The sequence below is a fragment of the Chenopodium album genome, chromosome 18 (assembly GCF_948465745.1).
Source record: "Chenopodium album chromosome 18, dcCheAlbu1.1, whole genome shotgun sequence".
NCBI classification, from domain to species: domain Eukaryota; kingdom Viridiplantae; phylum Streptophyta; class Magnoliopsida; order Caryophyllales; family Amaranthaceae; genus Chenopodium; species Chenopodium album.
The window spans coordinates 43,584,168-43,611,736 of NC_137851.1; the positions used below are offsets into that span (position 1 = coordinate 43,584,168).

General features: G+C 37.8%; 4 protein-coding genes across 5 annotated transcripts; 2 read left to right on the forward strand and 2 right to left on the reverse strand.

Moving 5' to 3' along the window:
- Positions 1-12,036: 12,036 nt before the first annotated feature.
- LOC145592183 (uncharacterized) lies at positions 12,037-12,450 on the forward strand. Its single transcript, XM_081648644.1, has one exon. It carries the CDS (start codon positions 12,037-12,039, stop codon positions 12,448-12,450), a length of 414 nt encoding a protein of 137 aa, XP_081504770.1.
- Positions 12,451-15,194: 2,744 nt separating this feature from the next.
- On the reverse strand, positions 15,195-17,173 carry LOC145590908 (gibberellin-regulated protein 11-like). The gene is made up of 3 exons (XM_081647299.1): positions 17,060-17,173; positions 16,165-16,207; positions 15,195-15,427 (listed from the first exon to the last, which is right to left on the reverse strand). The coding sequence occupies exons 1-3, from the start codon at positions 17,135-17,137 to the stop codon at positions 15,246-15,248; spliced, it is 303 nt and encodes a 100-aa protein (XP_081503425.1). The 5' UTR covers positions 17,138-17,173; the 3' UTR covers positions 15,195-15,245.
- Positions 17,174-20,012: 2,839 nt separating this feature from the next.
- Positions 20,013-21,717, reverse strand: LOC145590909 (snakin-2-like). Of its 2 annotated transcripts, none has more exons than XM_081647300.1 (3): positions 21,357-21,717; positions 20,669-20,708; positions 20,013-20,450 (listed from the first exon to the last, which is right to left on the reverse strand). In XM_081647300.1, the coding sequence occupies exons 1-3, from the start codon at positions 21,432-21,434 to the stop codon at positions 20,260-20,262; spliced, it is 309 nt and encodes a 102-aa protein (XP_081503426.1). In that variant the 5' UTR covers positions 21,435-21,717; the 3' UTR covers positions 20,013-20,259. The 2 variants fall into 2 exon arrangements, with proteins under 2 accessions (XP_081503426.1, XP_081503427.1); XM_081647301.1 differs by having other exon boundaries at positions 20,013-20,441; positions 21,357-21,714.
- Positions 21,718-23,239: 1,522 nt separating this feature from the next.
- LOC145592184 (uncharacterized) lies at positions 23,240-24,602 on the forward strand. The gene is made up of 3 exons (XM_081648645.1): positions 23,240-23,605; positions 23,782-23,900; positions 23,975-24,602. The coding sequence occupies exons 1-3, from the start codon at positions 23,240-23,242 to the stop codon at positions 24,600-24,602; spliced, it is 1,113 nt and encodes a 370-aa protein (XP_081504771.1).
- Positions 24,603-27,569: the final 2,967 nt, after the last annotated feature.

Below are 27,569 nucleotides of genomic sequence, written 5' to 3' on the forward strand. Positions count from 1 at the left end.
CCCCTCCAACCAAGGGAGGCAATGGTATGAACGCCCCTTATTCTTCTTCTTACAATCAATGCCTCATGGATGTATGTTTTGTGCTAATTGTGGAACCTATGATCATGATACCTCTCAATGTGTATATTCTTGTGAATTTCAACCCCCTCCCTAGGAACATGATGATAATGTAGAAGATGTTAATGCTATGAATTTTGCTCCTCGAATGGGGAATACGGGGAACATGAGGCCAAACTCCAATCAAATGGGGAATTGGAATCAAAGTGGAAACCGTGGTTGGAATCAAAGTGGTGGTGGTTATGATAACCAATATCATAGTGGGGGAGGCCCTTCCAATTTCAATGGAAGAGGCTACTCTAACCAAAGAGAGTATGGTAATCAAAACCAACAACCTAACTCCCAATACTATGACCATCAAAATCAAAATTTTGGTGATCAAAGTAACATGGGAAACAATCAACAAAGCAATGTTCCTAACCAAGGCACCAGAGGCAATAGGGGTCAATATGTCTCTAACTATGCCTAAACTAATAGGTCTCCGGGTTTCCATCAACCCCAACTTCCCCCCCTCAACAATCTCTTCAACTTGAAGCTCCTCCAAATGATCCCGTGATGCCTAAACTAGATGCCTTATTGAAATTGTGTGAGGAGGATCAAAGGAGGCATGAAGAGGAACTAAAACGAACCAATGCTTATATGAAAATGCTTAAAACTCAAATAGCTCAACTTGCTTCTAATTCATCTCCTTCTTCTTCTTCTTCCACCATTCCAAGTCAAGGAGTAAACCCAAAACCTTTGTATGCAGCAACAACTAAGAGTGGGAAGGTAGTGGGGAGTGACCCTTTAGTGGAGGAAGAGCCTCAAGAACAAGTGGAATTAGAGACTGAGGGTGAGAGAGCCAATGAGCCATTGAGTGTTGAGAAAGAAAAGGATGTTGGGGTGCCAAAGGAGAAGGAAGTTACCCCCTTTCCCCTAAATCGCCAACCTAGAGAGGAAAAGCTACCCTTTCCACAGCGATTTGTGAGAGCTAAGCTTGATGCCCAATTTGGGAAGTTTTTTTATTTGAAAAAGAATTTGCATGTTTCTCTTCCTTTTGTTGATGCTATGAAACAAATGTCCCACTATTCCAAATTCTTGAAAGACCTTTTGAGTGGGAGAAGGGAGTGTGAAACGGTGAGCTTAACCGCCAATTATAGTGCCATTCTTTTCAACAAGCTTCCTACCAAGTTGAAGGATCCGGGTAGTTTCTCTATTCCTTGTTCCATTAATAGTGTCGAGTTTGACAAGGCATTGTGTGGTTTAGGAGCAAGCGTGAGTCTTATGCTGTATTTTGTCTACCAATAGCTTAGTGTAGGAACCCTTTCACCCACAAATGTTACTCTCCAACTAGCGGACCGTTCTACCAAGTTTTCCATGGGTAAAATTGAGGACATTCTCCTTAGGATTGGAAAGTTCACATTTCCCATGGACTTTTATGTGCTAGAGATGGATGAGGATGAGAGGATTCCTATAATTTTGGGTAGACCATTTCTAGCTACTTCTAGAGCAATCATTGATGTAAATGAGGGTAAGATGACCCTAAAAATTGATAAAGATTCAATTGAATTTAATTTGAATAGTGTCATGCAACAACCTTCTTCAAGTGGTGAATGTTTTAGAGTTGATGTTCTTGATAATATGCTTAATGAATTTTCTCACTCCCCTTTGTATGCTACTAACGATCCTCTTGAAAGTGTATTATTAAATGAATTCAAGATAGGTGCTCATAAGAAGGACATGCAATTTTATGAGGATTTGCTTGAGGAAAGCAAGAGGGAGTGCAAGGATGAAAGCATGGAGGAAGAGGCTCCCTTTATTCATGATCTCTTTCAAGTTGAAGAAAGAGAAGAGAGCTTCAATGGTAAGGGAGCACCAAAGGTAAACTTGAAACCTCTACCTTTTGGCTTGAGGTATGCATATCTCGACTCCAATGAGTCTTTCCCTGTGATCATCAATTCTAATCTAACGGAGGAGCAAACCTCCCTCTTGATCAATGTTTTGAGAAAACACAAGAAGGCTTTGGATATACCATTGATGACATCAAAGGTATAAGCCCATCCTTATGCATGCACAAAATCGATCTAGAGGGAGATGCTAGACCCATTAGACAAAGGCAAAGGAAGCTTAACCCTTCCATGCAAGAGGTTGTGCGGAAGGAAGTGGCTAAACTCCTTGATGCAGGAATTATCTACCCAATTGCTCATAGTGATTGGGTATCTCCCGTACAAGTTGTGCCCAAGAAAGGTGGCATGACGGTAGTGAAAAATGATAATGATCAACTAGTTCCTACTAGGCTTTTTACCGGTTGGCGTATGTGCATTGACTATCGCCAACTCAATACAAGTACATGCAAAGATCATTTTCCACTATCGTTCATTGATCAAATGTTGGAGAGGCTTACAAAGCATTCTTTCTATTATTTCCTTGACGGTTACTCGGGATTTTTCCAAATCCCGATTGACCCCAAGGATCAAGAGAAAACTACCTTTACATGTCCCTACGATACGCATTGCGTATCATAGAATGCCTTTTGACTTTGTAACGCCCCCGCAACATTTCAAAGTTGCATGATGTCAATCTTCAGTGACATGATTGAAGATGAGATAGAAGTCTTCATGGATGACTTCTCTGTTGGAGGGGCCACCTATGAAGATTGTCTATCCAATCTATCTCGTTGCCTAGAGAGATGTGAGAGGGCAAACCTTGTGTTGAATTGGGTGAAATACCATTTTATGGTAGAAAGCGGAATTGTTCTTGGGAATAAGATCTTCCATGTCGGCATTGAGGTAGGTAAAGCCAAGGTGGAGGTCATTGAGAAACTTGCTCCCCCCACCAATGTGAGGGAAGTGAGATCTTTTCTTGGCCACGTCGGGTTTTATCGGTGTTTCATTAAATATTTTTCATTGATTGCTAAACCTCTTACATCCCTCTTGCAACAAGATAAAGATTTTATGTTTGATGATGCATGCCAAGAGTCTTTTTGTAGGTTAAAAGAGGCACTTTGCACCGCCCCCATCGTCTAAGGACCGGATTGGTCTTTACCATTTGAACTCATGTGCGATGCAAGCGATGAGGCTATTGGATCGGTTCTTGGGCAACGAAAGGGAGGAAAACTTCATGTCATTCACTATTTGTCCAAAACTCTCAATGATGCTCAACGAAATTATACTACTACCGAGAAGGAATTCTTGGCGGTTATCCATTCTTTTGAGAAGTTTAGAACCTATCTTATCGGTTCTAGGATTATAGTGTACACCGACCACTCGGCTCTCAAATATTTGATAAGCAAGAAGGAAGCTAAGCCAAGATTGTTGAGATGGGTTTTAGTCCTTCAAGATTTTGACTACGAAATGAGAGACAAGAAGGGGGCCGAAAATGTGGTGGCGGATCACCTTTCGAGGTTAGGCGGTGCAAGGTTTCAAGACGATGGATTGCCGATAGAGGATGCCCTAAGGGATGATGTTTTATATGCTCTTCAGGTGAAGACGGAAACGTGGTATGCGGACATAGTGAATTATTTGGCTTGTAGTGCCATACCCCCAGATTTCACTTCACAACAACGTCGAAGACTCAAGCATGAGGCTAAGAGATGTATATGGAATGACCTGATTTTATTGAAGAGAGGGTTCGACTGTTTATTGAGAAGATGCGTCCCCGATGATGAGGTTCAAAGTGTTCTTAATATGTGCCACTCTTCTCCTTGTGGTGGGAATATGAGTGCTCAAAAGACCGCCTCTAAGATCTTACAATCTATGCTCTTTTGGCCTTCTCTGTTTAGGGATGCTTGGAAGTTTGTCAAAATTGCGATAGGTGTCAAAGGACGGGGAACATCTGTAGAAGGGACGAGATGCCTCAAAATCCCATCCTTAAGCTTGAGGTCTTCGATGTATGGGCTATAGACTTCATGGGCCCTTTCATTTCTTCTCAAGGGAACAAATACATCTTGGTAGATGTTGACTATGTCTCGAAGTGGGCGGAAGCCGTAGCTTCTCCAACGAATGATTCAAAGGTGGTGGTCAACCTATTCAAGAAGGTGATTTTTCCAAGATTTGGTGTCCCAAGGGCTATAATCAGTGATGGGGGGACGCATTTTAAGCACCACACCTTTAGCCGCCTTCTCGATATGTATGGTGTATCTCACAAAAGAGGGCTTTCTTACCACCCTCAAACGAGTAGTCAAGCGGAGATCACCAATAGAGAGCTCAAAGTAATTTTGGAGAAGACGGTGGCAAGGACAAGGAAAGATTGGTCCTCTAAGCTCATTGACTCTTTATGGGCGTATAGAACCTCTTTCAAGACTCCAATAGGGACCACTCCCTATAAGCTTGTCTATGGAAAAAATTGTCATTTGCTAGTAGAAATGGAGCACCGAACTTATTGGGCTATTAAGCAAATAAATTTCGATCTCCATATATAGTGCGGGTGAGCAACGACTTCTTGAGTTAAATGAGTTGGAAGAGTTGAGAATGAACGCCTATGATAGTGCGAGCATGTACAAGGCGAGGACCAAAGCTTGGCATGATGCTCAAATCGTCAAGAAGGAATTTGTCGAGGGCCTAAGAGTCCTCCTCTACAACTCTCGTTTGAAGCTCTTCCCGGGCAAGCTTAGGTCGCGATGGAGTGGGCCATTCGTCATCACAAGAGTGTTTCCCTATGGTGCTTTTGAGATCCCGAATGACGAGCACCCCCCGTTCAAAGTTAATGGTCACCGTCTCAAGCCCTACTATGAAGGACTCCTCGTTGATAAGCCAATTTCTACTACGCTTCTTGATGTGCATCGTCCACATGATCCTCCTTGATTTAGTTTAAGGGCGTCGAGCTAACGACGTAAACCAAAAGCGCTTTCGGGAGGCAACCCGTGTTTCTAACCCTCTTTATACCAATTTCGCCATTCTTATTTCTTTTTTAGTCTCATTTTCGTCCTTTTGGTTGATAGGTGTTTGGATGATTTGGTTAAGACTTTTCAATGTCGAAGATGAGAGAAGAAGGCAATTCAAGGTAAAGCTCTGTGCGTCCTCTGTGTGCCTTGTACGCGGGCGCGCAAGGGAAAAGTGCACGGGCGCGCAACCTTGTCAGAACCCGCGCACAAATGGTCGAAATTGCAGAATCGAGGCAGTAAGTGTGCGCGACCTGTGCACGGGCGCACATACATCTGCGCGGGTGCACAAAGCGCGTGCGTGGGCGCACAGCGCTGGGTAAATCGGGGTTAAATCCTTTCTTCCCCATTTCACCCCCACATTTCTCAAACCCAATTTTCGTGCTCTCTTCACCCACATCTCACAAATTCCCTTGATTTTTCACCAAATCCATCATATTTCTTCACTATAAAATTCACCACTTTCTCTCTCCAAAATACCCAATTTTCTCCCATTTTCGTGGTTGTGCAAGCTTGGTTGAAGGTGGTGGTCTTGGGTGTTCTTGGTGGTGTTCAAGCTTCTCCTTAGTGGTATAACTCTAAATTTTGCTACTTTATTGCTTAATTTCACTAGTTTATGCAAAGTTTTGAGTTATTAAGCATGGTTTAACTTAAGTGAGTTTTATGTGATTTTGGGTTTCATTGCTAAGGATTGATTGGATTTTAGTGTAATATTTGGTAATTTTGGAACATTGTTGTTGGCATTATTGATATTGAAGCTATTTTCATGGAACTTGTTTGAGTAATTTTGTATTATTGTTAGTATTGTTGATGATGAGACTATTTCCATGGAAATTGCTTGATCAATTTGACATTGTTGTTGACATGTTCTATCTTTCATCATAATATTTTGTGATTGTGTACATTGTTGTTGATTCTAGTTGTTCTTTGAGCCATTATTGTGTGGTTGGTTGTTGCTACTAATCTTTTTGCAGATTGTTAAAGCTCGTTTTGTGGTTGTTGTGGTTCAAATTTGGTTGAGTTGGGAGTGATTTCCTATTTTGTTTGGTGGTCGGTGTGTTCTTTGAGCTATTTGTGTTGTTTGAGGCTACAATGAGTAAGAGAAAGATTAGAAAGGAGCCCCGGTTGGTAGTCAAGGAGCCTAGTGCTCAAGCTCAATCCCAAACACCTATTGTTCCCCCCCCCCCCCCCCCCGTGTGAAATTCATAAACAAACTCCATACTCCCTTCTACAATGACCTTCTAAAACGGAAACTTAACCCCACAAGGCACTACTATCAGCGCCCTATAAGGGATTTGGGGATAGACGAAGACCTCAGGTCACTCCTCGACAACCTTGGAATGAGTGAGTTCATTAAACACCATCATCGAACATACAGAGAGCCCACTCTTGAATTCCTAGCCTCATTCAAAAAGGAACCATGTGGGAACAATGACTTCCAAATTTCATTCCAATTATTCAACAACCACCATACCATGAATCTTCGTGACCTAAATGCCTTGTTGGACTTCCACCCCGATGCGGATCTCCTTGCCCCATCCATGAGCCTTTTCCCCGAATATGATGCATTCCGTTGGTGGCAAACAATTACTGATTTCGAAGAGTTCAATACTCGGTATTCGGTAGCAAGCCAAATCATCCACCCTGCTCTCCGTCTTCTTCACCGCCTCTTGGGGTATGCGGTGTTTAGCAAGAAAGACTTGAGTAAGCTCTTGCATGAAGAGCTCTTTACTTTATAGGTTTAAACTAGGGAGGAATTGAGAAGGCGGCTCAACATGGGGTATTGGTTCGTCTTGTGTTGTGAAGCAATCAAATCGGGCAACAAGACGGGTGAAATCGCCCTTGGTGGGATGGTAACTAGGATTGCTAGTAAGCTTAGGTATGAGCGCTTCTTTCCAGCCTGTACTCAAGTTGGGACTGATAAGGATATATTCATTGATATCCAGCAAATGAGAAGGTCGGGATTCATCCAACCCACTGCCGATACCAACAATTTTCATGATTGGTGTGTCGAGCGCCAACACCATTGCATCTTGCCTAATCCCAGACGAACATCTTTAGAACGGAATGCTAGGAATGTGTGGAAAGTTCCACTAGACAATGGTGTGTTACCCAACCCCTTGGGCGGCACAAGAAATTTGATAGTCGAAGGTGAACAACAACAACAACAACAACATCATCATCATCATCATCAAGGCATGAGTAGCCTTGAGCAACAAATGATGAGCATGCAACTTGGCATGCAAAGCTTGCTTGAGAACTAACAAGGTATGTTCGTGCAAACTCAAGCTCTTTACAGTGCGGCCGTGGATATAGGTGAGGTCACCCCCGGTCAATTACCCTCATTGGCCACCTAAGCAAGGCCTGGTCCCTCAGTGGCAGGGATCACAGCCTACTTGGCCCTTTTGGCAAGGGCCCTTCTCCCAAGGCGTCCCCCGGGTAGACTACCCGACGAAGACCGGGTACGATTATCATGCCCAGGGAGGGAGTGATTTTAGGGGTGACGCTAACTACCCATATGTCGACCCTTCCCACCCTTCCCTACTTCAACTTCCCGCCCCCTACGACCCGTTGCCTCAATGGCAACAAGACCTCTTTCGAGGTCACTATGGTTGGCCCCCGGGTTTCACCGGTGGTTGGGACCCACATGGCATTCCTTCGGACGGGTTCTCTGATGATCCCGTGGAAGATGGGGAAAATGATGGAGCCGGCCCTAGTGGCCACTAGCCTCCCTCCTTTTTATTTCTCCCCTTTGCCCCCTTCCCATTGTTTTTATTTGGTGCACCGCGGATGGTGCTTTACTTTAGTGTAGGGGGGATGTAAGAGGCAAAGGGATACTTTTTTGGTAGTGCGGAGGAAGGTGTAGCATCATGCTAGTGTGGGGGGGACTCCATTGTAGGTGGTAGAGTTTGCATGGTTCGGTTGGTTCTAGCATGTATTGATGTTGATTGTTTTTCTTGATTGTGATGATGATTTTTCATGGTGATTTTGATGAGATCTTGCTAATGAGTTTTCAGTGAAAATTTGAGTATTTGTGTAGGCGACGACGCTCCTAAGAAGGAAAATCCAAACTCCCGATAATCCAAATTTCCCTTGATCCAAACTTTGTAGATAGCTTTTTGTTTCTTCTTTTTCTCTTTGTTTATAACTCTAATCTTTTTCTTTGTTTACTAACATTTTCTTGTTTAGTTGTAGTTTCTTTTGTTTGGGCTCACTTTCCATGTAGCTTGAAGAACGAGGACAAAAGGAAAGCTACGGAGCGGCACAAGCTCCCTCGGTGAGATTGCATAATTCTCTTGTCTTCTAATTCAAGCGGCATTTGGTGAGACCTTTCCCCTCTTTTATTTTCTCTTGTGTGCATATTTAGTTAGATTAGGATGGAGTTGATTATTCGAGGTTGTATGCATTTGATTCTACATAATCTGGTGATCGTTGGTTTGATACCAAACAATCTTTGTTTGTCGATTGGGAATTAAATGTTTACTTGCCTCTTATCACTTTTACCCTCCTTCCTCTTTGAAAAAAAAATGCTCTTTTTGTTCAAGACAAACCACAAAATCTTTAGTGTTTCGTCTTTACTTTGAGCATAATAAAAGTTAACTCACGTGATTGAATGTCTTTCTTGCTAAGTGCTTAAAGTTTACACGCTTCGGGATTGCCATCGGTTGACTCTAGGATAGGTTCATGCTAAGGTAGCCGGTTTAGAACTCGTAAGGCCCATCGAACCCAATTTCACTTCTTTGTGGTAAGAAGGTGTTGCTCTCATTAGGGGATTTAAAGCCCTAGAGGTAGTTTTTGTAACCCGATGTGAGTTTCATTGTTCAAGCCCCCAACAATTTTTGTTTGAGCGGCATAGGATCCTTACCAAGGCATGCTTAGATCTAGAACTTGGCATTTAGCTTCCCGAGATCGCGACCGAGCTAACTTAGGGATGATAAAGAGCATTCTTCATTCGGTGACTATTTTGTTTTCTAGGATTAGCTTTTATTTTATTTCCTCTTGTATTTTTGGTTGAATTTGCCCCTTTTGCTTTCCATGTTGAACCTTCCCTCCTTAACTATAGCACATTACAAGCTTATGGCCTTTTTGTTTTTCTTTCACCCTTAGTATCGTGAAACTCAAGCCGGAAGCTTATTGATGTTTTGATTTGAAAATTAGGAGGCCAGGATTCTTGTGGAAAGCGAAGTAGTGATGTTGTGAATATTTGTTTTAATAAAAGCAAGTGTAATTTATAGAAAAAGCCGTCCGTAATTGTGAAAAGGCATGGATGTAAAAAAAAAAAATTGAGAAAGAATAAAAAGTTGTTGAATGATGATGGAAATTTGAAAATGTTTGGCAATGTAATTCAAGTTTGTGGCAATATAGTTGAAATTGGTAGAAGTTTGATTTTGGAAAAGAGGCTTAATCACCCTTTGTTTCACGATTAGGCTAAGCACCAATTTCCAAATTTTACCACACCTTCACCCACTAGCCAACGTTACAACTTTCTTAATGCTCTTTTGACTTAGGAAAGTTGAGTCACTAGTCGGTGGAGGGAGCTAGACTTCAAGCATATGGAGAAGGCATGACTTAGTAAGATGTCGGGTTTCCCTATTTTGTATTGTTTTACCTTTGTTCCGGCTCCTTCGTGGAGTCATGAGACACTACCTCCAAGGGTGGATTTGAACCTAGATGAGGGAACGCGGTAAGAATGTATGGAATGCGGGGGGAATGGTGCATGTTAGAGTTCTCTACGCTTAGCATGATTTATCCTTCAATCAACCATTGGCATCCCCTTGCGTGTTTACTTTCACTATTTAGAAAGTTTGGTATCCACTTATGCTTGTTGCCTATAAAAGCTTGATTTGATTATGATTTGCATGTGCTTGATGATCCATATTCTTGTCTTCTCCTTTTGGTTTGTCTTGGACACGATTTTGTAAGAGTTGTGGGAAAGCTCTTTGGAAACCCTCACGAGATCACAACTCGTCTTCATCGGCAACCGTGAGGTTTAAATGGCTTGTTGCTTTCGCTAAAAGCAAAGTCGGTTTTTCTTTGTTAGTTTGTCTTGTTCTAGCCTTCTTCCCTTACGGACAAGCAAGAAGCAAGTGTGGGGGAAGTTGATGAGTTGCATTTATGCCACGATTAATAGTTCATTCTAACGAGTTTTTCCCATTCTTGTAGCTTGTTTGTACCCCTTTTTATTATCTTAAGTTCTCTTTTCTTTTGTCTGTCTTCTTTCCTATTTTTACCTCCTTTGTATATTTTCTAGTTTGGCTTTCTTGTTTGTGTTTTGTAGGCACCATGGTGCTGAAAGAAGGAAGCTTTGAACCAAGTATTCAATGCCGCGTGCGAGCTGGAGAGGCCACGCATTGATAGTGCGCGAGCGCGCATAATGGTGAGAAGGCGCGCATAAGGAGGAATTCAAGGAGCCAAGCAGGTAATTCTGTGCGACTGCTGCGCGGGCGCGCATCACTTACCGTACGGGCGCGCAGCCCTGTCAGAACCCGCGCAGCTAAGCTCAAGAAACAGAACCAAACTAGAGAGTTTGCGCACCTGCTGCGCGACCTCTTTGCGGGCACGCGACCTGCTGTGCGGGCGCGCAGCCTTGTAGTGCGGGCGCGCATTCAAGGGCTTCTTTTCTCCGTAAAGTTGCGGGCGCGCATGATTCTGAGAGGGCGCACATTACACCTGCGCGGGCACGCGGAATTCGTGTGCGGGCGTGCACCGCTGGGTTTCAGATTTTTCTCTGTCTTGTTGCTCAAGTTTCTTTCTTTTTAGAAGCACATATATATAGTTCGTACTCTCTTTTGGAGGGGGTAATTTTAGATTAGCTTAGTTTTATTTTTTTTGCTTAATCTAGAGAGAGAAACACCATTAGTTTTGGAATTTTAGAGAGAGAAAGTGTGAATTACTCCATTGTTGAGCTAGGAATTTGAAGAAGAAGCTTAATCAACCTCTTTGTAGAACTACAACTTCAATAAATGAGCATTTCCTTACTCTTTTCTCTTTACTTTGCTATTTGATTTTGTATTAAGTTGCTTTATTTTGTTAATTACTCATTAATCATGCTTTTGCTTGTTAATATCATGATTGACTTGATGATTGCCATGGATAGTGAGGAGTTGCTTAGCCAAGGGTATGCGGATGGTGTAGTTGGAGTTTGTTCATGCTTGTAGTATTGGGATTCAAGTTGATTGTGATTAAAGTCTTTTCATGCTTGATTGTTCTTTGATCTTCTTGCAAAGTGCACGTTGTTAGTTAATTAAAGGTGAATCTTTGCTAAATGAAACGACGGTTGACTTAGCTAAGTTCATTTCTATCGATTGTTACTTGATAGCACCTCCTACTATATGGTTCTAATGTGACAACATAGAGGCTATGTTAGGAGAAGCCAATTGACCCTGACAGGTGGCTAGATTGGAACCCCTATATCGATATTCATGCATGTTTAGTTCATTATCGATTTGTTTCTATGCTATTGCATGTTCAGGTGAAGCCTACACCTACCCATTTCCCTTGGTGTTTTCTTTATATTGTTTTTAATTCAATTTGCTCTTAGTTTAATCTCTTGGATAATTCCATTCTTTGTTCCGAGATAGCTTAATTATTTAGTAGTGGTTACGGTGTTTAACTTCTCCCTGCGGTTCGACCCTTTGCTTACCTTATACTTGTATTAGGTTTGCTTAGGTCTTATAAATTGTATTTGATTTAGGGATAGACAATTTGGCGACGTGTTAATTCCCTTTGTCAAATTGGCGCCGTTGCCGGGAGACGGTTTCCATTGTTATTTCATTGCTTTATTGAGACTATCTCACCTTTTATTTGCTAGTTTTGATTACTTTTTTGCTTGGCAATGCTCACTTTCTTCTTAGTTTTGTTTTATGATCAGAGGTCGAACCCGTTCAAGATCTTTGGTCCCCTTTGATCCCGAGCTCGAGAGGTCTTTGTCATTGCTAAGAAAAGAAGCAAGAGCAAGAAGTAGAAACTCCCGTACTCCTATAAGAGAGGGAGCGAACATAGAAGAAGATACTCCGCCTTCTTTACCCTCAAGTGAAGACGCGGGTAGCCTTAGTTTTTCACCAAGTTCGGAAATCAATCTGTTTTCTACCTTTGACTTTTAGGGTTTAAAGTCCCCAAAAATGGGAGAGAATACGCCTTTGAGTCATCTTGGGGCTCTCGAAGCCTTTAGAGCGCAAACTGGAATCCAAGCTCCCACTACTCAAGCCAATAATTTCGAAATCAAGCCTAATTTGATTGCCCTGATAGAGCGGAAACAATTTTCAGGTGGGAAGTATGAGAGCCCTCATGAACATCTAAAAGAATTCGAGAAGTATTGTGACACAATAAAAGCCAATGGGGTGACTCAAGAATACATTCGACTCAAGATGTTCCCGTTCTCTTTAATTGGGAAAGGTTTAGAATGGCTAGAGAGGGAGGTGCCCCCTAACTCTCTCTCAACTTGGGACCAAGTTACCATGGCATTCTTGAGAAGGTTCTATAATCATAGAAAAACCGCTGAAGCTCGATCTTTGATTCAAGGCTTCTGCCAATAGAGTGGTGAGTCCCTAAGTGCGGCTTTAGAACAATACAAAGAACTCCAACGCCAATGAGGAAATGCTAGTGCTAGTAATAACTTTGTTTTCTTTATGTTACTAATTAAAATAAAAGAATAAAAAAATTATAAAAATAAGAGCAGTTGCATTAACTCACCTAATGCAACGGCATTTTAGAGGTCGTTGTGTTAGCCCACTTAATTTCGCAGTATAGAATGACCGTGGCATTAGACCCACCCTATTGCAACGGCACTAAATAAACTGTTACATTAGCCCATTTTATGTCGTTGCATTTGATTAAAAATGTAGTAGGTGGAATCTAAACCGGTTGTCCAAATTATCTTATTAGTTGTGATTTTTAATTACAGATTCCCTTTTAAACATGTAATATGGTGATCAACAATAAGCATAGAATAAACACCAATAATGGAAGCAATTTTACCATAATATCGTTAGTCAAATCAAATCATAATAATAACCTAATCATGATACTAGAAACAAGAATAAAAATAAGATTAATTAATTCATTAATTACTCACTTTCCGCGTTTCCTTGAATTGCTACTTCATGAATAAACTGTTAATAACTTTAATTAAAATAAATCAAATTGAAGCAATTAAATTAAATAAAAAGTAGAGTAGATTTGGTCCAAACCCTCACTTAATTCTACTTTTCACGCCTTGGTTTAAGTATAGAAATTCGGGTCAAGTATGGACTCATTGGAGTACTTAAGGGAGAATAGGGAAGGCTAGTATTAGGCTAAAGCATAAGAGAGAAGGAGAGAATGATTTTGGTGTATAATAAAGGAAGAGAGAATGATCTAGTGTTCAACCTTGTTGATGATTGAAAAAGGGGTGATATGAACTTTATTTATAAAGAAAAAAGAAGGGTGAATCAAGAAAAGATCCGAATTCGAATCGGAATAAAAATCTTGCGATAGGCAGCAGTTTTTGCGGTTTTTGTTTTTATCATATCTTTTGACCTAGAAATTGAAATAAGATAAATAATATGTATTTGGAAAGCTCTTGAAGTCTACTTTCTAACCCAATTAGAATCAGATTAAAATCGTTTGTAGTATAAAAGATATGGCCGAAATAGTGGGATGGTGTCGGTTTTGAATAGAGTTTTGTATTTCTTTTATATCTTTTCATTATAACGTGGAATTAATATTATAATATATCACTGAAAAGATAATTTCAAGAACTATCCAACCATCTAAGATTTGGATTAAAATTATGAGGAAAGAAAATCATATCTGACTATCTTTGAACGTCTTTCAATTCGAATAGAATTAGGACTTTCAAAAAGAGGAATTTTATTCAATTTCAAACTCTTTAATCTTATCTTTTCAAAAAGGATAATTAAGATCTGTTAGAAACTTATAGAATCTTCTAATTAATCCTAATTGGTTTAGAAATGAGATTAAAGCCTTTGGACCCTCCACATGATTATTGGGTCGTAGGTAAGGTGGGCTTAGGTTCGGTTTGGGCTCAGTTTAGTATTTTGGCCATAACTTATTCGTTATAACTCGAATTTGGGCTTATAATATTTTGGAAAGATTTTTTCAAACCCCATACAACTATTCAATCATTAGACCCAAATTATGGACCAAAATAAATTGGTCTAAATATTTTTTATAAAAATGACACGAAAAGAATGATTTTAAGGGTTTAAAGGCACGAAAAGAGGAAAGTAAATTATGGTTTGGAGAAATGGGCTAGGAATTGGGTTGGTTTATGAAATTTATTGGGATTGAATATGGATTTAAGCACTCCAAGATTAAATACTCAACCCGGCCAATAATGGCGGTGAAAGGTTGTTCATTATCGGGTTTGGTTTTGGGGAGATATTTTTAGGTGTCTACAATAGTATTTAAAATAATCGTGCATTGTACAAGACCAAATCTAGTATATAAATATAAAACACACATCTTTGTATAGTTGTATGTGTCAAGTATGTATATACACATAGTATATTTGTACAGTTTATAACACATATTTCCTTTGTTTTTTTAATTGCAACATTTGATATTTTACACTACTCACAAAACCTCTTTTGATCATTTTTTGTGATTTGTCCAACGAAAAATATAGTTTGCTTTTCAAATATCAAATTTTTATAGTTTTTACTTAAATATAATCAAAGATATTATTAGCCAAAGTATTGCATTGGCAAACGTGAAATAACAAATGGTGCAATTAAAAAAAGGAGGAAATAATATATAATATAACATGAATTTGTTATAAGGATTTTTAAATTATTATGAAAGTTTATATAATTGTTTTTATTAATAAATTAGAATAATAAATTCATTTACCTTTGATATAAAATTAGTTTAAATTGATTTGAATTCACTTGTTGTAAATCTAATTGCTCCAGCATTAATTAAGACATTCCTCAACATCTGTAAATTGTAATGGGTTTTTTGATGGCATAGCTTTGTGTAATTATGAATTTTAAACTTATATCTTCTTCTCATTTTTCTTGTAGAACAAAAGCTTCTAAGGGAATAATAATTGCTTAATAAAATAATTACAATCACAAGTTTCGATAAACATTGTGCTCTGATTAATCAACAAAGCAAAGATTTAGGAATGCGAACATGTTATTCATCATTCAATAATTTATTCAAAAGATACATGAAGGTACAATAAAATATAATTACATACATACTCAGTATACAACATATGAAAAAAATTGGAACTTTTATAGCATAACAAATTTTCAATATAATGAAAGGGAAATAGTATATACATATATAGAATGTATTTTGACTTTGTAATTTACGAGGTAATTTAAGGACACTTGCGTTCTCCACCGCGGGTTCTCTGGTTGTAATAGCAAGGGCACTCTTTTTCGTTACCAGAAGTACCCGGTGGAACACACCCACAACGAGCGCAACATGTATCACATGCTCTGTGACATAGATTTGGTCTGCTGCTTAACTTGCACCTAGTCTCGCACGCTGCTCCACAATCTGCACACATATACTTATATTAATTTTAATAAAATTAACCAACAATAATCCCCATTTTTAAAAGTTATTACGAGTAACATTTATTGTTTAGTCACAACTTAAATCGATTTTTACCATGGTAAATGTAAGGAAAAAAAAATGAATCGTTGAAACCCATTGTAGCGTACTTGTAGGTGCCTCACATTGGGGAAAGAGGAGAGGTGGTTCTACTTTATAAGGTAGAGGAGTAACTTCTACTATTGCCAATTGGTTTTAGTATGGAAGCTCCTAACCCTGGTTAGTGAACCAAACTCTTCTCCTCCTTGTTCGGGTTATCTAGGCCCGTTTCATATTGTTTCGAAATTTAACATAAATAAAGTAAACAATAAGTCTTGTATAATAAGGTGAGTGTAAGATAAAAAAAATAAAGTAAAAAATGAATAAGAGCTGGAGAAAGCATACTTAACGGGGTTTGCTAAAACAAAATACAATGAAAATGCAAAAAATTTATTGTATATATTAGCAAAACAATATATAGTCAAAGTTATTATATAGTGCAAAATTATAAAAGATACATTTATTTTGAAATTGAGGGAACTTCTTTACAGGAAGAAGAAAGGGAATATGTTATTTTAATGAACCATTAAAATGAGGTACTAGATATATACTTCATATGTGTTAGGAAAATTAGGAAAATAGGGTTGTGTCTACAATTTAGCACTCAGCTAATAAAATTATCATGACAGATAATTACTTACCTATACCAAGGAGAGACCTTTGAAGTTTATTGTTAATCTCAATCTGCACATTAAGAAGAGTGAGTATCATATTAAGTTTCAAATTAAGTGTGATTAGTCATTTCTTGATAAATTAACAATATACTACAAACTTCTCAATAAAGTCAATAACAATAATATAAACTAGTTAAGGGGTCAGCATCAAGTAGTGTTTGGTCTAGTGGCAATGATTATATTTCGGGATCAATCGCCACTAATTAAAGAAAACCAAGTGATAGGGATTTCCTTTCTCTTATCCCCATTCTCAAGGGGTCTTGCATGCCCGTTAACTTGAACTGGGTTGACCAGTTTTCCCCTAGATTCAGACCTTGGGCACGGTATGGCTTTGACGGCTATTCAGGCATATTCTTAGCATAAACATAATATGGACCTCAACCCCAATTCTAGTGACAATTAGTATTTATGGTTAGGTTAGCATAGATAAATAAGATAATATATCATAATTTCATGTTTGTAGAGTACTTAATGAATGAAAAATTATGAATTATTATTGTTTCAATTAATGAAAACTTTTTATGGTGAGAACTACGCAATGTGCTTGCCATAACTTTAATTTATAAGGTACACTTTCTTACATGACATGCATATTTCCATTTTTAATTATTATAACTCAATGTGTTTACCTTATAAATTTATCAGTTATACCTGAACATGTTAAATATTAAAATTCACCATATTTTTTGTAATCTTGTACAAAAATATTGGACATGTAAACACAAACAAACAAACAAAAAGAGAGGCGTACGGGCGTTTAGATGAATAATAAAGAGATGATTATTTAATAAAACACAAACAAACAAAAAAAAAAAACAAAGGGAGTTTCTACGTAGTATTAAACTATAAACAATTTATTTACCATTTCTTGAGCTTCAACCACGTTAAGAACAACGAAAGCAAGCACAAATGTAGCAAGGAAAAGCTTGGAATTTGCCATAGCTACAACTTTGTTTGTTTGTTTATCTTTGTAATTTTTTTTTTTTCCTTTTGGATAGTAATTAGGAGAATTAAATACTTTGATTAGATGTGTTAATTTGGAGCTTCAGATAAATTTGGTACTGCTTAGTTTAATGCGATGACTAGAAATAAATGGAGGGGGGGGGGGGGGTGTATTTATGGAGAAGATAAATAGGGGGTTGCCTTCTCCATCCAAAGAAATGAGATTCCGGGTTTTTTCAGATTTGGCGAGCATCGGGAATAACTATATATAATCTAATCTCATGTAATTGAAAGCATGCACACCATAATATTTTACATTACAAAACCATGTGAGTTGTATAGCCAAAAAAAACAATAAGTAATGTGAGTTGTATAGCCAAAAAAAAAGGTGACTTTAGTAGTAATGGAAATTAAGGATAGATAATATATATATTGGAAGCTTTATCATAATAATAAAAGTGTAAATATAGCTTTCTTCAAAAAAAAAAAAAAAAGGTGTAAATATAGCCTCCACAGATAAAAAGGTATAAAAACTAAATAAAAAATAAAGGTAGAAAAAAAAAGTTTATGATTTTCAAATAGATAAGAAAGAAAGATAATTCTATGGAATTTTCATTATAAGAAAGATTTTTTTAATTATAAAAATTAAACTATACTATTTTAGAAAAATCAATAATCAATCAATAATAACTATATAGTAAAACACACACCAGCAATGAAACGTGTTATTTTTTAGTGTGCCCTTAAGTTTTTTTTTTTTTTAAAAAAAAAATAAAATTCAATTAGAGAAACAAATATTATTTACATAAATAATTTCTTAACCTTATACAATATAATTACTTAAAATAAAAAAGATTTGACATATCTTTAACACAATTATTTATACAGCTATAAAAAAATTTCTTAACATAATTTTGCTCATTTCTACATTATTAGTTAATAATGGTTGCTCATTTGCTACGTCATTAGTTTAATAATGTTTATTGAAGATTACCCGTGCATGGCATGGAAATTAACCTAGTATAATACTCGTATTTTCTTTTGTTCATCTTGGATACATAACTCATTAGGAAATTTCGTAAACTTTTACTAACACATTTTTTAGACAAACTTAAACCTTAATTTATTTTAAGATTCCAATTATTTAAGTATTGTGTGCATAGTTATTTACGTTTTTGACTATCAAAGAGTAATAAATGCAGAATAATACTTAGGGTACTGCTATATATATGTAGCCCTTAGGGCTACAAATAAACATTTAATATCTTTTCTTTTTTGGTATAAGTTTAAGAATGCATGACAAAATCACGCGTAAATCAATGTAGTTAATAAATATATTTTTTCAATACTTTTCTTTTTTTAGCTTGTTATATACCTAGCATTTATGGCTACATTATAATATTTTTCTTATTCTTAAATGTTGTTTTTATTAAGTGATATTAAAAAAAAAAAAAAAAAAAAAAAAATTCTTATGAAACAAGAATTCTCGCTCTTTCATTAATGTTTTCATTTTCGAATCCTAATCTATTAACTATTACTAAAACAGAAATGTTAATGTCACCATTGTCCACGTGTCGCTCTCTTAATAAAACTTTTCCCACCTAAATGCAATGATGATGTCATTTTTTTTTTTTGTTTGTTTGTTGGTTTGTTTGTTTGTTTGTTTGCAGAGCTATCCTATTTAACGTTTTTGAAATTTAAATATTAGAATCTTTCACCTTACAACTAAAACCTATCAATTTATTGTAGAAAATTGAAACAAATTTTAAATAGTACACTAATAAATGACCTCCTACATTGTATTATAAATTAGACGACATCGAACATAAACTATATCATAATTTTGATGAGAATAAAAGATTTTAAATTACAAAATGTACGTAATTCTTATTTATATTCATGTATAATAGCGGTTTATTATTAAAATATACAAATTAATAATAAGTTTTATATAAACCGTGCATCGCACGGGTTCTAACCTAGTAAGAAGAACAAAAGAAAGTGGAGGGAGTTATAGAAAGATATCTTTAATTGTTTGGTTTGTTATTCAATAAGTATTCACCAAGCCACCAACAACAGTGAGTTGACTCAAGTGGTAAGTAACTTGATGTCGCTTAAGGGAGGTTTTGGGTTCGAGCCTCACTTTATGCCCAAACTCTTGTTGGGAGACTCACCCACTATAAGTCAGGTACGCTACCTGAGTCGGATTCGGATGTAGTCCGAGCTAAGCTTCGGTGAACCGGGTGGGCAACCATAAAAAAAATATCCACCAAGCCATGTACAAAACTATGACTTGATTATTTGACTTTTATTTCCCATTCCATTTAACCTTTTTACCTATTAATTAATTTTTCTATTAAAAATTTCGGTTTATTTATCATTTAATATTGTTATATAACTAATTATGTAATAATATAAATATTTTAGTATTCTCATCCATTACAAATGGATGAATTTTTGAAAAAGTTATTTACCCATTGGTTAAGATACTTTTGAGAAAAACATAATGCTTGAGTAGTCATAATATGATTTTAATTTAAATATTGATAAATTATTGTTGATTAACATGTATATTAAAATTTACACACGCATCATATGCATAGAAAGTTACGAAATAGTAAATATTTAACCTTCTATTAAGAAATTATTTCATTATTTTAGATAACTTACAAAATAACTCAAGAAAATTAATGGAATTAAATAGAGTAGAGCTAGAAGTGGATATCAAATATCAAGCCCAGGGGCGCCAAAGCAACACATTATGTTGAAACATAAAATATAGGAAAGGATAGAGGAAACAAAATGAAATTTCAATAATATAACTTAGCTTTTAGGCACATAAATTAATTAAAAATTACTTTGATGCAATAATATAATATCAAAACATTAGACGTGAATCTTTTATTATGCTCATCATTATTCACAAAGTGAACGTACAATTAGTTTGAATTACATACACAAGAAATTCACCATCCAAACACAAAGAACTTTTAGAAATAGAAAAAAATTCACCATCCAAAGACAAAGAACTTTTAGAGATAGAGCCATAGAGGGTGTAACCGTGTAACTAACATAGTACTAGTAATAAATTACAAAGGTATACTTTTAGCTGTAGAAAGTTTAAGGACACTTGCGTTTGCCACCGTGGGTAGTCTGGTTGTAGTAGCACGGGCACATTTCTTGGTTACCGGAAGTACTCGGTGGCACACACCCGCAACGAGCACAGCAGGTTCCACATGCCCTGTGACATAGGTTTGGTCTGCTGCTTAACCGGCACCTAGATACACATGCTGCTCCACAATCTGCATCATCTATAAATGAATTAATTTTACATAATACGTATTATAATTAACTACTACCTCCGATTTTTATTAGTTGCAACTTTGGAATATTTTATATCTTACCAATAATACCCCAAAGTTGTAACTAAAAAAATCGGAGGTTGTATATTGTTTTATAATTGCTTAAGTTATTCTAATTGTTAGAATTTAAAAATTATATTATCATCATAATTGAAATGTAGACGTACTTATACCAAGGAGAGACCTCTTTGGACCGTTACTCTCAATCTGTGGGACAAAAATAGTAATACAATATTTAGTTTCAAATATGATAAGAGAATTTTGAAAGAAATAGAGAGTAGCAGCATACTAGTATTACATTTTTTTAACTGTATCTAATATTTCTTCCGCTCACTGTAGTTGATGAGTCACTTTGATAAAAAGCACTCACAATTTTAGTCAATTTAAACTGTTGCAGTAAAAAATGCATGGAAGAAGCACAAAAGTATGATTAACCAATTTTGAAAGGAAATTATTAAGGTAAGAAAATAAATGTGTTCAATATCAAGGTCATCTATTTAGTGTGGACAAGGTAGGTACTAAAAACCTTTCTAAAAAAAAAAAAAAAAGTAGGTAGGTACTCAAAATAAGACATATATCGAAACAAATTAAACAACCCTAGAAACTATCGACATATGCAAGAGTTGGACTTATTTGATCTACTTAGATAAGGACACACAACCACACAGGTATGTTAAAATCTTCATGAAATAAACTTATATAGAAACGGACGAAAACGAAATGTGTAACCAATATTAAAGAATTGGCTAAGACTAATGGTATAACTACGACGACTATAAATACTCTCATCACGAAAAGAGTTTCAGATACCACGATACCATAACTTAAACCTAATACTATGAATAAGAAGCTTACCACATCCTGAGCTTGAACCACATGAAGAAGAAGAAAAGAAAGGACAAGAGTAGCAATGAAAAGCTTGGAAATTGCCATATTAAGTTTGTTAATTATAGGAGCTTCAATTATAATTAACTAGGGAATGTTTAATTAATTAGAAGTGAAGAAAAGAATTACGAGGGATTTATATATAGAGCAAAAAGAGGTCCTTTTATTCTCATGCAAGAGAGGATCCAGCTATAGGTATCAAATAAAAGCACACCATAATTTGATATAGAAAACAAAAGAATGTGAATATTTGTTGGTGGAAAATAAAGGAAGTGGGCGCATGCATATAAAATGGGCTTAAGAGTTTTAGTGGGTAAAAAGTTCTAGGAGCTTCTTAATTGGGAGAAGAACCAAGTCTCCTACCAACTTCTAGTCTTGTACAAAGTTATTTTAAATTGACACATATAACCTATATGCGTGTGGGGTACAAAGTAGGAAATGCACTATTGCCACCCCATTATATGCCATTGTAGGTACGTAAACGTAATGATGTTACGCTCTTGTTTTCTTAAAGCACAAAGAAACCATGCCACTAAATCCCACCTAATCCATAACCCTTGGTTTTTCTGTCTTACCATACCGTGTGTTAGATAGTTTTGCTGTGGGAATAATCACATTTTTGTAATTTGTGACTAAAAATCTTAGAAGAAAGACAAATGACTGACTTTATATCCCTTTAAGTTTTAATAAGTATTACACTTTGACCGGCATATACATTAAGGCAATTTGATTGATTTAAATTATAAAAAATAATAATAATAATAATAATAATAATAATAATAATAATAATAATAATAATAATAATAATGGGGTTAATAGTTTATTAAAAATTAATGGTTGTGCGTGAGAGGAAAGAAATAATATTAAAAAAAAAATAGTTGTGGGGTTGGGTGGGGATCATGGGAAGAGAAAAATATAATATTATGTATTAAAATGTAGTTTTTTTTTTTTTTTTTTTTTTTTTTTTTTTTTTTTTTTGCCAGAAAGAAGTACAACACTTATTAAACACACGGATGTGGTATATATATAAGTGATCAAAAGAGATTCAAATTAAAGATAATAAAATTATTCAAAAAAAAAATTAAGGTAATAATCTATTTCAAGAGCTTTTCAAGAATTAGTCATATACTCGTATGATCATTTTTGTAAGAAGAAAAAATATACACTTGTTATGTTTTTACTTTAGATGGTTTGTTTCTAAGTTGACAATTTTCTCTAAACGTTGCATAAATAAAATCTCTCTAAACGATGTTGTAGCCGTTTGGGCTAAAGAGTCCAAGTTCAGTGACATGTTTCTTATAAAAAGGTAAGGTGAATTAGGCCCAGTCGAAGGCTCCAATCACAGAAGCCTAGAAATGCACTAGAGTAATAAGGATGGGATTTGTTGCTAATGTGGATTGAACCTCGAATCTCGATTATGCGAGGCGGCTGCTTGTACCACTACATTGAAGGTCTCCTTTAAGTGAGTCAAGTCCATGGATCAAGACATTCAAAGAGGCAAATTAAAGTGGCTCAAGACCAGTTATATTAAATTAAGAGAGTTTAGGTGAGCAATCTTAATGAGGTTGAAAAATTGTGTCGGAATTTCTTTTAGGGACAAAAGGGGGATGAGAGGAAGATGAGTTGGGTGGCGTGGGAAAAGATGTATGTCCCTAAGATACAAGGGGGCCTTAGCTTTCGGAATATGAGAAACTTCAATAGGGCCTTGCTAGCAAAGCAGGCATGCCGCATGGCGTATTCTCACTCAAGAGGATTCTTTGATGTCAAAAGTTCTTAAAGGCAAGTACTTCCCAAATACCTCTTTTATGGATGCAAAAATTGCCTCACATTCGGGCTACACTTGGAGGCCGATAATGGGTGCGCGTGATGTTTTATCAAAAAGCATGAGGAAGATTGTGGGGAATGAAAATTCCATTGATATTTGGAAGGATCCTTGGGTCTCCACCCTTCCTAATTTCTGTGTGATGAGTAACCGAGGCTTAAGTGATGATACCCCTGATACTGTCCATGACTTGATGGACAATAGAAGCTGGAATTTGCACACTCTCAATGCCAATTTCTTACCTTTAGAGGTGAAGGAGATTTGTAACATTCCGATTCCGCTTTTTGATAGACCGGATTCTTGGTCTTGGCACTGGTCAAAAGATGGCAGATTTTCTGTAAAGTCTGCATATAATATGCTTAGTATGGAGCAGGCTCGTGCAAAGGCTTCCTCGTTTGTTGCTTCGACTGATTTTGAATGGAGTTGTATCTAGAATGCTGATCTGCCCCCGAAAATAAAAAATTTCTGTTGGCGTGTGGTGAGAGGAGTTGTTGCTGCTCGAGCTAGTGGGCTACATTACTTTCTAGGGGTATGACTGTTGATCCTGTTTGTCCCATTTTTGGGTATACGCAGGAGACCATCTTGCATTTGTTGGTTTTTTGTGAAGAAGCAAAACTAATGTGGTATCTATCCCCATTGAGACATGATGTGATGAAATTTAAGGAAACAATTTTGCAAAGTGGTGCTGTGAAGTGCGTGCGATGTTCAAAGAACTTTCTTGGTGGAACATCTTCTGGAGCATGCTGTGGGGGATATGGATTTGCAGGAACTTTTGGGTGTTTGAAGGTAAGAAGAAGGGGATGGATGATGTTCTTCATAAGGCTGTCAGCATTGTTGGTGAGTTCGAAAATGCTAAAGAGCAAGTGTGCAGCAACCCTGTCCCTGCAGTTCTGGAATGCCAATGGAATGCTCCTTCAATTGGTATCATAAAGGTTAACTCTGATGCTGCTATTTTTGAGTCTAATATGGTGGGTTTGGGGGCTGTTATGCGAGATCATGTGGGCGATGTAGTGGCAGCCACATGCTTGCAGATTGTTGGTAGTTTTGATGTTGTTGTGGTTGAGGCATTGGCATTGAGACATGCCTTAACAATTGCTATGGAGGCTAGTTTCTTGAAGGTGTTCTTGGAGACGGACAACCTTAAGCTATACCATTGCTTGTGCAAGAACAAGGTGGATTTGACTGTGTTTGGTTCGATTGTCAAAGACATTATTATGCTTGCTAGCTCCTGCTATGCTTGTTCATTTGCCTTCGTGAAAAGAGATGGAAACAGAGTTGCACACAGCTTAGCAAAACTTAGTAGCAAATTTTCTTCTCTTAGAGTTTGGTTGGAAGAGTATCCTAGTGAGATACATGAGCTTGTATTGGTTGATTTAGCCCATCCTATTGCTTAATAAATCTGCTTGCTTTCTTGTAAAAAAAAAAAAAACAAAAAAAAAGAGAGTTTATTTCATAGCTGAAGAGCAACTCATTTGACTAAGAACGATTACACATACATTATTGTACAAAGAGAACCAAGTCATTTGTTGTTAAGTAGAACTTTTTTTTATATGTGATTGCAAGAAAGAGCTACTCGATTTTGAAGATTGGTAACGAGGAAAACCCACGTCTACTATGTTAACAAAAAGTCTTTGCTAACAACTAAATTCAAACTGAGGGGGCTTAGTTGATCTCTTTCATTGTTCTACGTAAGCAGCCCATGAGAATAATTGTACAAATCAAGTTCTTTTGTTGTTGTTGAAGCCTAGTTAATTGATAGATTATGTAAATAATCTATGGTAATTAGTGTTTCGGGTAAAACAATGGGACCTTCGACAAGGTCCTTTCAGGTGTGCTGGAGATTGGACTCGGTCCAAGTAATGCTGGGTCGAGGGTTTCCTGCCCAGCAAACACACGTAAACTGGCCTCGGGTTGTGCTGAGGAAGGCCCCTCCGATGCCGAAGTCAGTACAGTGTAGAGAGAGAATGTGCTATGCAAGAGAATTAATTGCTTGAGGCTGTTTTTGAATGAATGCAAAGTCGGAGAAGAGAAGGCTTTTATACCTTAGCACAATTGGAGATATGGGCCACAAGTCAAGTGGGCTTGCCACGTCGACTGGGCTGCTGACTTTGACTTGGCATGGATCGGAGGATTAGACCTTTGACTTAGGGCTTGATAATTGAATCATTTATGGACTGACCCAATTGACATAAATTGGACCCAAACAACTTGCCCCCCAGACCCGATTTGGAAGCATGACGGGTCGGGTTTTGATTAACAAAAATAGAAGGAAGTAAATGATCTAATTTTAAAGCATAAGATTTAAATTTGAACAATTATTAGGGAAATAACCGTCAATTGGATAATAATTAAGGAAGTTGGACGGATTAGTGGCGGCTAAATTGGAGGAAGTGAATAACGGTTACTTAACGAGGAGTTAATGGGGAGTTAAAGGCGTGGACTCCCAGAATTCCCACTTCTGGAAAGATTTAAATCGCCCTTCCTCTCTCTCTCCTCATTTCTTTACCAATTCACATATCCACTCGCGCAAAACCCTTACTTTCGATTTCAAACTTCTCTTATTCTCCGAAATTAAGGCTCCGAAACTAGAACTTGTTTCTCCGAACTAGTAGATCGGCAAATTTTGCTTCAAAAAGAGGTAATTTTTTTATTTTCTTCGATTTTGTTTGAGTTTCAAAGTGCCCTTCTTTTTTCGATCTTTATTCTCAAACCTTCGAGCAATTGAACCATGGCTCAAGGCCGAGCTCGACACCCTAGTGATAGAATTAGTCCAACCGAGGAAAATCCTCGGCCTGTTGAAGAGGAAGCAATTCCTACTGTACCGCTGTCCACGGTGCCTCCCCGAGAGACGGGGGAGGCCAGTACCTCTGGTCAACAGGTGAATTTGGCCGCTGCGCCCTGGGAGCTGCCCCCTGGGGCTATAGAATGGACGAACACCGAAGAGAAATGGGGCTTGGTGACTTGTACGCCCTACTCTTGGTGGGTGAAGAATGGGGAAGCCTACCACTTTGCCGAACAAATCGAATTATTCTATGGTATTTTGGAGGAAGATGGGTATTGGTTCCGAATGCCTACCGCATCCGATAGGATTCACCGTCCACCCCCTGGCTACGTGGGGGTGTACACTCGGCAATTGCAGTACGGGCTTCGATTCCCTCTGCATCCTTTTGTAATAGAGGTGTTGAACAAGTACTGCATTTCCCTATGTCAGTTGACACCCGTCAGTATCCGAAGGATAATAACTTATCTTTGGGTGTGCTTGTTCTACACCCATCAGCCGAACGTTCACTGCTTCAAGAAGTTGCATCGGCTCGTGCCGAACAGTCAGAGTGGTTACGGCGACCACGGTCCTAGCTGGTGGCGAATTGAAAGTCTGCCGAAGTACTTAACTATGTGGCCGAACGACAGTTCGGATAAGGACTGGCGAGGCTAGTGGATCTGGGTTAGGGCTCCAAATTTATTTGGTGCCCCTCGGTACCTATCAGAACCTAATCCGAGGATGCAGGACCTGGGTCCTAAAGAGTCTGGCGCAGCTAACCTTCCCAACCATGCTCAGCTAAACTACTTTGGGAAGAAAGAAAACCCTGGAGGGACAGGCCGATGGAAATACGTGCCTGAGACTTGGCTTCCCTGCTCCCACTACGTTTTCAAGGAGCGCATGCTCGCCGTCGTCGGCCTCAACCGAAAATATCGAGACAGTAAGTACCTTCGGCTGGGGTCGAGGACTCTATTTCTCTTGCTTTTGCTTTAGATTTCAGTACTCATTCAGCGTATGCTTTGTCGTACTGATGTATTTGACCTTTCTTTTTTCAACGCTGCACGAGGGCAACGTCGGCGTTAACTATCAGCGGCTCAAAATCAATGCTGATAGGGTTGTGACGAACAACTAGCCTATTATCACTGATTCAAAGGACCGCCCCATGTCCCTGCACTCTAAGAAGTTCCGGATCACCCCTGCTTCAGAATATCTAAAGTAGAAGCCTTAGTGGGAGAAGTGGGATCCTCTCTTCCGCTTGACTCCCGAAGAGGAAGAGGTTGTCGCTACTGCCTCTGAGGTAGCTCGAGTAGCTAAAGCCTTCGAAAGCGGAGAGGGGACTTCTGCTGCTGCAGAAGGGTTAGAAGAAGAGGCTGCCGAAGACGAACACTTGTTGAAGACCTCGGTGAGCCTTTCAAACTTTGACTTAATTTTTTTTTTGGTTTCGTCTCATGTCATTTCCCTGCCCCCCTGTCCTTCTCTAATGCAGGACGAGGAAGAAGAGGAGAAGAGAGCATATTCTGACGAGGAAACTCCTTCGAACGAAGAGGAGCTGATGCTGAACCGAAAGAGAATAGTGATTAATCTTGGGCAATTCCAGGATGCT

Bases quoted from the DNA above. Each gene is read 5' to 3' on its own strand.
- LOC145590909 (XM_081647300.1), bottom strand. From the start codon at position 21,434: ATGGCAATTTCCAAGCTTTTCATTGCTACTCTTGTCCTTTCTTTTCTT. The intron at 20,709-21,356 runs GTAAGCTTCTTA...TTTGTCCCACAG, and splicing joins TGGTTCAAGCTCAGGATGTG to ATTGAGAGTAACGGTCCAAA. The intron at 20,451-20,668 runs GTACGTCTACAT...ATTCATTTATAG, and splicing joins GAGGTCTCTCCTTGGTATAA to ATGATGCAGATTGTGGAGCA.
- LOC145592184 (XM_081648645.1), top strand. From the start codon at position 23,240: ATGGGTGCGCGTGATGTTTTATCAAAAAGCATGAGGAAGATTGTGGGG. The intron at 23,606-23,781 runs GTTGCTTCGACT...GGGTATACGCAG, and splicing joins GTGCAAAGGCTTCCTCGTTT to GAGACCATCTTGCATTTGTT. The intron at 23,901-23,974 runs GTGCGTGCGATG...ATGGATTTGCAG, and splicing joins TTGCAAAGTGGTGCTGTGAA to GAACTTTTGGGTGTTTGAAG.
- LOC145592183 (XM_081648644.1), top strand. From the start codon at position 12,037: ATGGGAGAGAATACGCCTTTGAGTCATCTTGGGGCTCTCGAAGCCTTT.
- LOC145590908 (XM_081647299.1), bottom strand. From the start codon at position 17,137: ATGGCAAATTCCAAGCTTTTCCTTGCTACATTTGTGCTTGCTTTCGTT. The intron at 16,208-17,059 runs GTAAATAAATTG...CTTAATGTGCAG, and splicing joins TGGTTGAAGCTCAAGAAATG to ATTGAGATTAACAATAAACT. The intron at 15,428-16,164 runs GTAAGTAATTAT...ATATGTGTGCAG, and splicing joins AAGGTCTCTCCTTGGTATAG to ATTGTGGAGCAGCGTGCGAG.